This window comes from Ovis canadensis, chromosome 1 (genome assembly GCF_042477335.2).
Source record: "Ovis canadensis isolate MfBH-ARS-UI-01 breed Bighorn chromosome 1, ARS-UI_OviCan_v2, whole genome shotgun sequence".
NCBI classification, from domain to species: Eukaryota; Metazoa; Chordata; class Mammalia; order Artiodactyla; family Bovidae; genus Ovis; species Ovis canadensis.
This window is the reverse complement of record NC_091245.1, coordinates 194,793,500-194,807,609: the sequence shown is the minus strand read 5'-3', so window position 1 is coordinate 194,807,609 and position 14,110 is coordinate 194,793,500. Positions and strand designations below refer to the sequence as shown.

The 14,110-nt window shown below is 34.8% G+C and overlaps 1 protein-coding gene across 12 annotated transcripts in view; it reads left to right on the top strand.

Annotated features, from left to right (window-relative positions):
• The window catches only part of DLG1 (discs large MAGUK scaffold protein 1), a 267,898-nt gene that overhangs the window by 184,237 nt on the left and 69,551 nt on the right, over positions 1 to 14,110 (top strand). For all 12 annotated transcript variants that reach the window (XM_069556571.1, XM_069556594.1, XM_069556591.1 and 9 more), the window contains 2 exons: positions 5,728 to 5,848; positions 10,722 to 10,878. In XM_069556571.1, the coding sequence (XP_069412672.1) occupies positions 5,728 to 5,848; positions 10,722 to 10,878 (278 nt within the window). The remainder of the gene's footprint in view (positions 1 to 5,727; positions 5,849 to 10,721; positions 10,879 to 14,110) is intronic.

Below are 14,110 nucleotides of genomic sequence, written 5' to 3'. Positions count from 1 at the left end.
TTTTTCCCTTTACATTTTAGAGCAGTTTTAGGTTCACAGGAAAATTAAGCAAGGATCCAGAAGTGTCCCACCTCCATAGCTTTTCCTATTATCAGCATCTCCCACCAGAGTGGTACATTAGTTCCAACTGATGACCCTACATTGCCACATCATTACCCAAAGCCCATAGTATACTTTAGGGTTCTCTTTTGTTGTACATTCTGTAGGGTTGGATAAATGTATAATGACATGTACCAGCTATCAGTATCATACAGCACAGTTTCATTGCCCTAAAAATCCTGTACGCTGCCTATTCATCCCTCCCGCTCCTCTAACCTCTGGCATCCTCTGATCATTTTATTACCTCCATAGTTTTGCCTTTTTTCAGAATGTCATGTAGTTGGAATTATACAATATGTAGCCTTTTAAAATCTGAACTTCTTATACCTAAAACTAACACAACATTGTAAATCAACTGTACTCATAAAAATTTAAAAATATATATATCACATTTTGATTTTCATAAAATATGTTCTATATAATTTGATTAACATTTCCTACTTTACCTGAAACATACAAAATGGCATTGAATATATCATGTATATCCAATTGAAATACCAAAGTTATACCCAAAAACCTCAAACTCCTTAAAAACAATAAAAATAACTCAGCCCTCTGCTGGTTTTGCCAAATTTGAGTTAAAAATTCAAAAATATTTTAAAATCACACAGGCTAAAGTTTTCCATAAACCTGTTGAATTAAAGAAGGCATAGTAGATATTTGAAAGAAAAGCAAAAAGCCTCCTTTCGCATAATATCGTGCAGGAATTTTTAACTCCTTTTACCATAACCAAGGAGTGCAATTGCTGGATCTGTGGTAAGACTGTGTTTAGTTTTATAATAAACAGCTAAATTGTCTTCCAAAGTGGCTATACCATTTTGCATTTCCACCAACAATGTATGAGAGTTCCTGTTACTCCACATCCTCACAAGCATTTGGTTTTACCATTGTTCTGTTTTTTTAGCCATTCTGATAGTTGTACAGCAGTATCACGTTGATTTAATAAGCATTACCTTAGTGCAGGAGACAAAGGAGATGTACGTTTGATCACTGGATTGGGAAGGTCCCCTGGAAGAGGAAATGGCCACCCACTTCTGTATTCTTGCATGGAAAATCCCATGGACAGAGGAGCTTGAAGGCCTGTAGTCCATGGGGTCACAAAGAGTTGGACATGACTTAGCAACTGAGTATGTATGCATACACATGTGATGGATCATATGTATTTTTTTCTGAATATTGAACCAACCTTGCATACTTGGGATAAATCCCAGATGCTTGTGGTATATAATTTTTTTTATATATTGTTGGATTTGATTTGCTGACATTTTGTTGCAGATTTTTCCACTTATGTTCATGAGAGATGTTCTATAGGGTTTTTTTCCTTAAGATTTCTTTGTCTGGTTTTGTTAAATAATGCTGGCGTCACGGAATAAGTTAGGAAGTATTCCCTTGGCTTCTGTGTCCTGGAAGTGGTTCTAGACAATTGGTATAATTCATTTCTTTAATATTTTATAGAACTCACCACTGAACCCATTTGGGCCTGGTGCTTTCATTTCGGAAGATTATCAATTATTGATTCAGTTTTTCTAATAGATATAGGTTTGTTCAGATTGCCTGTTTCTTCTTTGTGAGTTTTGGCAGATTGTCTCCTTAAGGAACTGGTCCATTTCGTCTAGGTTACCAAATCTTTGGGCATAGAGTTCTTCATAGTACTTACTATTCTTTTAATATCATGGAACCTGTAGTGATAGCTGCTTTTTCATTTCTGTCTTCTGTTTTTTTCTCAGCCTGGCTAGAGGCTTGATTTTATTGATCTTTTCAAAGAACCAGCTTTGGTTTTTATTAATTTTTTTCTCTGTTGATTCCTGGTTTTTTAAATTTCATTGATTTCTGCTCAGATTTTTTATTTTTTTACTTCTGCTTACTCTGAATTTCATTTACTCTCTTTTCTAGTTTTATAAGGTAGAAGCCAAGATGATTCATTTTAGATGAAGATCTTTCTCTTTTTCTAATATATGCATTTAATACTGTAAAATTCTCTCTAAGCACTGCTTTTCCTGTATCCCAGATGTCGATAAGTTGTGTTCTCATTTTATTTTAGTTCAAAACATTTTTAAAATTTCTCTGGAGATTGCTTCTTTGACCCAAGTGGATCTAGGAATGTGTTATTTAGTCTCCCCATATTTGGGGGTTTTAGCTATCATTTTGTTATTGATTTCTAGTTAAATTTCATTGTGGTCTAAGAATGAACGTTGTATGATTTCTATTTTTTTTAATTTGTTGAGATTTGTTTTATAGCCCAGGACACGGTCTGTCTTGGTGAATGTTAACATGGGAGCTTAAGAAAAATATGTTTTCTGCTGTTGTTGGATGAAGTGGTCTCTAGATGTCCATCATATCCAATTGATTAGTGATATTATTGGGTTCAACTATGTCCTTCCTGATTTTCTGCCTGCTGTGTTTGTTCATTTCTGTTAAAGAGGTATGGATTAATCGATTTCTCACATAGTTTGGCCTCACATAGTTCGGCCTCACATAGTTCGACACTCTATTGTTAGATGTTAAAGATTGTATGTCTTCTTGGAGAACTGACGACCTTATCATTAAGTAATGCCCTTCTTTAACATGGATAATTTTCCTTACTTTGAAGTCTTCTCAGTTGGAAATTAATATAGCTACTCCTGCTTTCTTTTGATTAGCGTTAGCATGATGTATCTTTCTCCATCCTTTCACTTTTAATATATATAGGCCTTTATATTTAAAGTGGCTTTACTGTAGGCAGTATATACTTGGGTCTTGGTTTTTTGATCCACTCTGACAATCAGTTCAGTTCAATCGCTCAGTCGTGTCTGACTCTTTGCGACCTCATGGATCGCAGCACGCCAGGCCTCCCTGTCCCTCACCAAATCCCGGAGTTTACTCAAAATCATGTCCATTGAGTCGGTGATGCCATCCAGCCATCTCATCCTCTGTCGTCCCCTTCTCCTCCCGCCTGCAATCTCTCCCAGCATCAGGGTCTTTTCCAGTGAGTCAGCTCTTCACATGAGGTGGCCAAAGTATTGGAGTTTCAGCTTTAGCATCAGTCCTTCCAAAGAATACCCAGGACTGATCTCCTTTAGAATGGACTGGTTGGATCTCCTTGCAGTCCAAGGGACTCTGAAGAGTCTTCTCCAACACCACAGTTGAAAAGCATCAATTCTTCAGTGCTCAGCTTTCTTCACAGTCCAACTCTCACATCCATACATGACCACTGGAAACAGCATAGCCTTGACTAGATGGAGCTTTGTTGGCAAAGTAATGTCTCTGCTTTTTAATATGCTATCTAGGTTGGTCATAACTTTCCTTCCAAGGAGTAAGTATCTTTTAATTTAATGGTTGCAATCACCATCTGCAGTGATTTTGGAGCCCAAGAAAACAAAGTGTGACACTGTTTCCACTTAAAATTAGTGTACTTAGGCCATTGATATTCAAAGTGATTATTGATAGAGTTGGATTAATGTCTGTGATATTTGCTACTTACTCTTTTCTATTTGTTGCCCTGTTTTTTGGTCCTATATTTGTCATCCATTTTTTGGGGGTGGGGGGAATGGCTTTAATTAAGCATTTTATATGATTCTGTTTTCTCTCCTTCCTTAGTGTATTAGTTCTATTCTCTTTCACTTTTTTTGATGGTTGCCCTAGAGTTTGCAGTATTCATGTATGCTAATCTAATTCCACTTCGAGGTAAGACTGTGCAGTTTTACTGTTAGTGAGAGTTTCTTATAATAACAAAATAATACTAATTCCTCACTCCCATCCCTTGTATCACTTTTGTTTCATGTATCATTTGTATCCTTGTATCATGCTGACATTCATTTCATTTATACACAAATATATAGATGCATATATAGTCAAATACAACATTGCCGTTATTGGAACAGGGTTTTGTTAGATCAATCAAGAATAAGAAAAACTAGTTTTTATTTTACCTTATTCCCTCAGTGCTCTTTCTTTCTGTATAGCTGAACTTCTGACTAACTGAACTTCCCTTCTCTCTAAAGAACTTCTTTTAACATTTCAAAAGCCAAATCTACTAGCAATAAATATTCCCTCAGTTTTTGTTTAATGAAGTGTTTATGTCTTCGTCACTTTTGAAGGATAATTTCACAGGATACAAGGTGGGTTTTTTCTCTTAACACTAAATATTTCACTCCATTGTCTTACTTGAATGACTTACTAAGAAGTCAGGCGTAATCCTTACCTTGCGCCTCTACCAGTAAGGTAAGGCTTTTAATTCCCTGCAATTGCTTTTAGGGCTTTTTGCCCCTCCTTTTTTCTTCTGTAGTTTGAAAACAATATGCATTTGCATTTATCCTGCTTAGTGTTCTCTTGAGTTTCCTAGGTCTGTCTATGGTTTGGTGTCTGACATTAATTGGGGAAATTATCATCATTGTTGTTTCAAATGCTTTTATTCTTTCTCTCCTTATCCTTTTGGTATTCCTATTACACATATTGTACTTTTTGTAGTCTTGTAGTTTTGTCACTTTTCTTGGATATTTTGTTCTGATCCCCGCCCCCACCCACCAACCCCAGTCATTTTTTCTCTTTGCTTTCAGTGTTAGAGGTTACCACTGAGATATCAAGCTCGGAGATTCTTTCCCTCAACCATGTCCAAACTACTAGTAGTTCATCAAAGACATTATTCATTTCTGTTATGGTATTTTTGATCTCTAGTATTTCTTTTTGTTTCTTTCTTAGAATTTCCATCTCTCCACTTGTATTGCCCATCTGTTCTTGCATACTGCCTTCTTTATACATACTGTTTGCTTTATCCATATCAGTGTATTAATCATTTTTGTTTCAAATTCTGGTCTAATCATTCCAGCATCACTGTTGTATATGAGTCTGGTTCTTAGGCTTGCCCCATCTCTTCAGACTGTGTTTTTGCATTTTAGTATGTTCTTTTTTCATGAGAGTCATGCTGGAAAGCCAGAAGTCCCTTAATTTATTTTAAAACTTTGTCAAGCATAATCTTTTTGCACTTATTTTTAAGCTTTTGGTTTTTGTTACAATCAAATTTTGAGTATGCAGTTGATTGTTCAACGATGTGGGTTTGTACTATGCAGATCCACTTATATATAGATTTTTTTCAGAGCATACTACAGATCTTATGGTTGGCTCAATCTGTAGATGCAGAACCATGAATATGGAGGCCCAGCTGTAAAGTCATATGTGCATTTTCAACTGCTTGGAGGGTCAGTGCTTCTAACCCCCATGTTGTTCAGGGATCCGCTGAATATACTTCTCTAAAAATGTTAATCTGCAAAATAACTTCTTAGAAAAATTTAATTATTATACTTAATATTGATTTAGTTCAGTCTTTCCTGTGGCAATCTTTTGAATAACCTTTCCTGGATTTACATTTGGCGATTCAGTTACTGTAAAACTCCTTTTTAGTTGTTTTGTCAGAGAAACCAAATGGAATAAATTTGCTTTGCTGATCTGAATGTCTAAATGTCTAGTTTTTACCTGGAAAGTTGAGCTTCTCTAATATTTTTTTACCTAGTAAATACATTTTCTCTACGAAAACCTATTATATAAATGAGTAACTATGAATTATACATTAATTAACTGTGACATTGATAACCTATAAACATGGTACTGAATGGTGTGTTTCCATTTTCAAGTGTTTTTTACTTTATTTTTAAGCTTCTTCTCAGCCTGTCGATAACCATGTTAGCCCACCTTCCTACTTGGGCCAGACACCAGCATCACCAGCCAGATATTCACCTGTTTCTAAAGCAGTACTTGGAGATGATGAAATTACAAGGTAAGTAATTGAATAGTCATCATTCTTACATCAACCAATCAACCAAGTAGGATAGTCACAGTTTTCAGGACTAAATAATTCTATTAACAGATAATAAATTTAAACCTTAATTTTTTATTTGAAAGGTTCATTAAAGGGCCATAAGTGTAAAAATATTTTACTTTTCAAATCTCCACTTTTTTTAATGTTCCTTTTTTCAAGGATTGGTAAATTATACTTAAAAATTAGTTTAGGTGAAATGAAGTTAAAAGTATGCTTATGAATATTTAAAACTAACTTTTCATATAGTCCATTTCTAATATATATCATAAAATATTATGGCTATCATTTGATTCGTATTCAGAATTTTGTTTGTTGGTATATATATTTGAAATTCTGACACCTAAAATCTACTTTCATCGAACATTACTAACATTACTCACTGAAGTTTGCAGATTATCTTTTTATTCCCAAAAAACTTAAATAAGTAGGAAAGAAAAAGTGAAAAAATATTTTAGGTCTTTTTCATATTATTCAACTTAGTAATGTATTATATATGAACAGTTTGCTGTATAACTTTCATGGAAGTATTTCATATTAGCTTTAAAGAATTTAGTGGTAAATGATACCAATTAATGTCATTTATGTTTTTTAAATTTTATTATTATTGACTCTTTTTTTTGAACTTTTATAATTATTCTGTATTAGTTAGACTACCAACTCTAGGCAGTGATCTCTTAAATGTCAGATAGGAGTGTTTGTCCTGTCCTCTTCTTCAAGAGTTACCAGTGTTGAGGATTTAATTTAATAGGTGCTCAGTAATTGTTTTAGAATGTATATTGTCAGAAAGAATGGCATCTATGATTATATGTTTCTGATATGAATTTTTAGGGCTATTAACATTTAGGCTGTGCTAGTATACTGATCTATCATGGCTGTTTTCTTGTTGCTATTATCTAATAGTGTTTATTTATAGAAGTAAAGTGGAAGTAGTTAATGGTTTATATAGTCTCTAATCAGCATATTTCTCAAATTAAAAATATGTTAGCATCTTCATTGCTATTCCCATCTTTTTTCACTGCATATCTCTTGTCTAGAATATTGTGTTGAACTTTGTAGTATTATACAACAGGCCTACCTCTTTTCCTATATTTTTAAAATCAGGTGGTTGATTATTGAATATGTCTTTCTAAAATGCTGTGTTTTATCACTCTCTTTTGATAATTCTACTACTTTGCCCAGATAATGAAGTATTGAAATCTTTACTTCATATTAGAAGCTTTGCACAGTTTGACCCTAAACACTTTTTCAGAGAGTATATCACATTACCAATATAAAGGGAAGATAAAAGAATTCCCAGCATATAGTTAATGACTCTAAATTTCATTTTTTAACACCTTTATTACAATATGATTTACATACCATACAGTTTAGCTATTTAAAATGTATGGCTCTGTGATTTTTCATGTATTACAATAGAAATTTTTTAAATTATGGTAAAATATGTATAACACCTTACCTGCCTTTTGAGAAATCTCTATGCAGGTCAAGAAGTAACAGACCAGACATGAAACAGCAGACTGGTTCCAAATTGGGAAAGGAGTATGTCAAGGCTATATATTGTCACTCTGCTTATTTAACTTTACATGCAAAGTACATCATGTGAAATGCTGGGCGGATGAAGCACCAGCTAGAATCAAGATTGCTAGGAGAAATATCAATAACCTCAAGATATGCAGATGACACCACCCTTATGGCAGAAAGCAAAGAGGAACTGAAGTGCCTCTTGAAAGTGAAAGTGGAGGGTAAAAAAGTTGGCTTGTTGAGGGTAAAAAACACTCAACATTCAAAAAATGAAGATCATGGCATCTGGTCCCATCACTTCATGGCAAATAGATGGGAAAACAATGGAAACAGTGACAGAATTTATTTTCTTGCACTCCAGAATCACTGCAGATGGTGACTTCAGTCATGAAATTAAAAGACACTTGCTCCTTAGAAGAAGAGCTACAACAAACCTAGACAGCACATTAAAAACCAGAGACATTACTTTGCTGACAAAGGGTCCATCTAGTCAAAGCTATGGTTTTTCCAGTAGTCATGTATCGATGTAAAAGTTGGACCATAAAGAGACCTGAGTGCCGAAGAATTGATGCTTTTGAACTGTGGTGTTGGAGAAGACTCTTGAGAGTCCCTTGGATTGCAAAGTAATCCAACCAGTCCATCCTAAAGGATATCAGTCCTGAATATTCATCGGAAGAACTGATGCTGAAATTCCAATACTTTGGCCACCTGATGCAAAGAACTGGCTCATTAGAAAAAGACCCTGATGCCGGGAAATATTAAAGGCAGATGGAGAAGGGGACGTCAGAGGATGAGATGGTTGGATCGCATCACCGACTCAATGGACATCAACCTGAGCAAGCTCCAGGAGTTGGTGATGGACAGGGGAGCCTGGCATGTTGCAGTCCTTGGGATTGCAAAGAGTCAGACACTACTGAGTGACTGAACTGAACAGATGTATAACATAAAAAGTGCTATTGTAACCTTTTCAAATTGTGGTTCAGTGGCATTAATGACCAACACCACTGTCTTTTTCCAAACCCTTTTCATCACCTCAGACCCTGTAATCATTAAGCATTAACTCACATTTCCTGTTCTAGCTCCTGATAACCTCTAATCATATTTCATCTTTGTAAATTTGTATATTCTAAACTGTTCACTTAGTGGAATCTTATAATACTTAACATTTTGTATCTGGTTTCTTTCACTTAGCATAATGTTTACAAGTTTCATACATGTTGTTTTATGCATCCAAATTCTTATTTATGGCTATATAATATTTCACTGTATGTATATACTGCATTTTGTTTACCACTCATCTGTTGATGGACACTTGGTTTGTCTCCACCTTTTGGGTATTACGAGTAATGACATGATAAACATTGTCATGCACATATCTGCTTGTATACTTTTAATTGCTTTAGATATATACATAGATATGGAATTACTGGAGCACATGGTAATAACTATATTTAGGTACATGAGAATCACCTAATTGTTTTCTATGGCAGTCACACCATTTTACATTCTCACCATCAGTATATGAGGGTTCCAGTTTCTCCATATTTTCATTAGTGCTTGCTTTTTCTATTTTGTTTTGTCTTATGGCCTTTGTAGCAGGTGGGATGTAGCTCATTGTGATTTGTTGCCTTTCCCTAATGATTAGTGTTGTTGAAGATCTCTTCATATGCATATGATATTTGAAAAATTAGAATTTATTTTCCTCTGGAAATACTGGTAATTTCAGCAGGATATTTTTAAATTATTGTTTGCTAATGTAGCATTATAATTCCTACATATGTTTTAATGTACTATAGGAATCCTCACCATGAGGCCACAATATAACAAGGAAATAAGACAGCACCAATATAGTAAAACCTGTCTTGTGCCCCTGATCCTACCCTGCTTCTCCTACTGCCCCACCAAGTTAACTTCTTACCTGAATTTTGATTTTATTATTCCTCTTTTTCTTTCATATATGTCTGTATGTGTGTATTTCCTAAACAACATATCATTTAATTTTGCTGATTTTGACAAGAAAATATGATTTTGTTAATCCTGAAGTGACCTGACAAAACTGATTGATGAATACCTGTGTGTGACTGGAAAACACCACTTTAAATTTTGAGCAGACAGATATTTAAGATTAGTCCTACATTATATGAAAGAATCCCTAAAATTCAATTTTTAGAAATATTCTTTTAAGCCATTTGTTACCAACAGCTTTCTCCAGTATTTTTTTAAAAAGCAGATTAAATTTTTAAAATATTTACCATGTATGAGACATTCTAATCTCAAATGATATTCTGTGATTCATCATATCTAAAATAGCCTGCTGTTGGAATGTTCATAGTCTTACTGAAAATGTAAATGGTTCTCACACAGTTATGTACAACTGGCAATGGATGTGCAGCATTATTAGTTGTAAAATGTATCCCAATTTCAGAGATTTTAAATTACGAGTTGGAGGGAGCACAAGAGATGCATGTGGAAAAATAGATGAAAAGCAGAGATAGGTAGATGAATTGGAGGGATGTGACTTAAGAAATAAACATATTTAATTATTTTATATAAAAAAATCTAGAGATGGGCATTTCTAACATTTGTGTAGCAACCCTAGGTCCATGATGTCTCTGGGATTCTGTTGGTTTTATCTTCATGATTGTAATATGTCCAAATCAGTAATGGGATTTTATAGTTCATTCTTTTGTGTGGGTGAATTTGGGATAAGGAAGGGAACAAATGTGATTTGTGTGGCTACAGAATGAGCTTTGTCCTTGTTAGGGTCTGTCTGTCTCAGGAAAGTGACAGTAAAATTTCTCTTTATTTCTCTGAGGCCAAAATAGGGTCATAGCCTCAAATTATCAGAGGAGAGTGGAAATACAGTGACTGGCATAGGTCATTCATGGTTTATCCCTTTGAGACTGGAAAGGGGACCTATGTACTTTCTCTAAACACAAAGGGATATCCACTTATTTCAACATGTGAGAAATGGAGTAACTACTTCTTAGACAATCAACTTTTCATGAGTATTATTTTTTGAGTGGGCTCTTTATATCATTTATTAAAATTTTCACATTGCTTTCACCTTTTTATTTTAATTTTATATTTTGCTAAAAGGATTTTTAGCTTTTGTATAAAACTAGGATTTCTCTTTTTAATTTCTAGGCTTAGAAAGAATTTCTTTTCCCCAAAGTTTAGAAAAGTCCTTTAAATTTTATCTAATTTTCTTAATAGTATGGTAATATGATATATCAGTGGGGAATTCTCATTGATAGAATGTTAAGTTCTTTATATATTTTAAGGTATTCAATATTTTTTTCATTTTCAGGGAACCTAGAAAAGTTGTTCTTCATCGTGGTTCAACAGGCCTTGGTTTCAACATTGTAGGAGGTGAAGATGGAGAAGGAATATTTATCTCCTTTATTTTGGCTGGAGGACCTGCCGATCTTAGTGGAGAGCTCAGAAAAGGAGATCGTATTATATCGGTAGGATATGTTAATCAAAATAATGTTTTTACTATTTTAACTATGACCTGTTAATTATTAAAAATTTTTATATTCTAAAGATATGGAAGGTATTTTGGCTATCATCTTCTAACATTTTACAGCTTAATGTAGAGTTACAGTGTTGACAGGGAACATGTTCTGTATGATAGATTTTCTTTTGGTATTTCACTTAAAATATGTCAGTCTTTATGAATATACTTGAAGAAAGTATGCATTCTCTGTTTGTTGACTGCAAGGTTTTCTGTATGTCTGTTAACTCATCTTTGTTACTTGCATAGTTCATATCTTCTTTATGCTTCAGTCTGTTGTTGCTTTATTATTAAAAATGGCTTTTAAAGTTTATGTGAATGGAAGGTAGGTCTAACAGTTTGTCCTGGCAGCAATTTTTCTCCTTGTATATTTGAAGCTATGCTGTTAGATGCATCCAACTTTAGAATCAACTTTCCTTCCTGGTGAGTCCAAATTTTTTATCATTAAGTGATTATCAGTCAGATCTGATTTCTAGTTCATAAATTTTCTTCATCTATGTCTAATAAGCTCTTTAGGCTAAAACTAACTTTTTCATTTCAAAGTATCATTTTCTTTCTAGAAGTTCTAATTCTTTTTCAAATCTTCCTTGGTGGTTTTGGGAGAATCTTGACTATTTAAAGTTTGTTATGTTATGTTCTTTTAGGTTTTTCTTTTAAACCAATTTATTTTATACAGACGTACCTCAGAGATACTGCAGATTCAGTTCCAGGTCACCACCATAAAGCATATTGCAGTAAAGAAAGTCAAACAAATATTTGGTTTCCAAATACATATAAAACTTATGATTATGTTATATTGTAGTCTGTTCAGTTCAGTTCAGTGGCTCAGTCATATCCAACTCTTTGCAACCCCTTGGACTGCAGCACACCAGGCCTCCCTGTCCCTCACCAAATCCCGGAGTTTACTCAAACTCGTGTCCATTGAGTCGGTGATGCCATCAACCATCTCATCCTCTGTCATCCCCTTCTCCTCCCACCTTCTATCTTTCCCAGCATCAGGATCTCTTCCAATGAGTTGGTTCTTCACATCAGGTGGCCAGAGTACTGGAATTTCAGCTTCAGCATCAGTCCTTCCAATGAATACTCAGGACTGATTTCTCTTAGAATAAACTGGTTGGATCTCCTTGCAGTCCAAGGGACTCTCAAGAGTCTTCTCCAACACCACAGTTCAAAAGCATCAGTTCTTCCACGCTCAGCCTTCTTTATAGTCCAACTCTCACATCCATACATGACTACTGGAGAAACCATAGCTTTGACTAGAAGGACCTTTGTTGGGAAAGTAATGTCTCTGCTTTTGAATATGCAATCTAGGTTGGTCGTAACTTTTCTTCCAAGGAGCAAGTGTCTTTTAGTTTCATGGCTGCAGTTCATCTGCAGTGATGTTGGAGCCAAGAAAAATAAAGTCTGCCACTGTTCCCACTGTTTCCCCATCTATTTGCCATGAAGTGATAGGACCGGATGCCGTGATCTTAGTTTTCTGAATGTTGAGCTTTAAGCTAACTTTTTCACTCTCCTCTTATACTTTCATCAAGAGGCTCTTTAGTTCTTCTTTCCTTTCTGCCATAAGAGTGGTGTCATCTGCATATCTGAGGTTATTTATATTTCTCCCTGCAATCTGATTCCATCTTGTGCTTCCTCCAGTCCAGCATTTCTCATGATGTACCTTACATATAAGCTAAATAAGCAGGGTGACAATATACATGCCTTGACGTACTCCTTTCCCTATTTCGAACCAGTCTGTTGTTCCATGTCCAGTTCTAATTGTTGCTTCTTGACCTGCATACAGATTTCTCAAGAGGCAAGTCAGGCAGTCTGGTTTTGCCATCTCTTGAATAATTTTCCACAGTTTGTTGTGATCCACACAGTCAAAATCTTTGGCATTGGTCAATAAACAGAAGCAGATGTTTTTCTGTACTGTTTCTCTTTTTTGATGATCGAAGGGATGTTGGCAATTTGAACTCTGGTTCCTCTGCTTTTTCTAAATCCAGCATGAACATCTGGAAGTTTACAGTTCATGTACTGTTGAAGCCTGGCTTGGAGAATTTTGAACATTACTTTGCTAGCGTGTGAGATGAGTACAGTTGTGCAGTAGTTTGAGCATTCTTTGGCATTGCATTTCTTTGGGATTAGCATGAAAAGTGACGTTGCCAGTCCTGTGGCCACTGCTTAGTTTTCCAAATTTGCTGACATATTGAGTGCAGCACTTCCACAGCATCATCTCTTAGGATTTGAAATAGCTCAACTGGAATTCCATCACCTCCACTAGCTTTATTCGTAGTGATGCTTTCTAAGGCCCACTTGACTTTGCATTCCAGGATGTCTGGCTCTAGGTGAGTGATCATACCATCGTGAGCATCTGAGTCACGAAGATCTTTTTTTGTACAATTCTTCTGTGTATTCTTGCCACCTCTTCTTAATATCTTCTGCTTCTGTTAGGTCTGTTAGATTAGCATTATGTCTAAAAAACAATGTCCATACCTTAATTTTTTATTTTATTGCTAAAAGGTGCTAACCATCATCTGGATATTCAGAAAGTCATAATGTTTTTGCTGGTGGAGGGTTTGAAGTATTTCAAGAATTACTAAAATGTGACAGTGACACAAAAGTGACACAAAGTGAACAAATGCTATTGGAAAAATAGCACCAATAGACTTGGTGAAAGCAAGGTTGCCACAAACTTTAATGCAGTACCTGTGAATACAGTAATGTAAAGCACAATAAAATGGGATATGTCTGTATTCTGTAAATAATATAATAGTTCTATTTTCTGAAGTTTAGGTGTGTAATACATGTTACTTTATGATGACATGCTTTGTTTCCTTATGTTCTAAATTTTGCATTGTGAGCTTAATGTCAATAATACTTTATATGTTGGTATTCAGTGCTGCCTGAATTGGCGAGTGGTATTCTTTGAAAAATATCTTACATTGCTTATAGTAGACTCAGGAGCATCATCCTTATAACCATTTTTCCAATGAGAAAACTGAAGAACAGAGTTTAATTTGCTCACAGTAGCTAATAATACCTCCCCTTAACCACTATATTATGCTGTGTCATTTTGTTTTAATTAAATATTTAGGTAACACTTCTAAAATTTAGCATCTGAGATATAAGGAAAAACCTATATCCAAATCAGCAGTGCTGATCATTGTTAATAACTATTTTAAATCATTTCTTCAGTT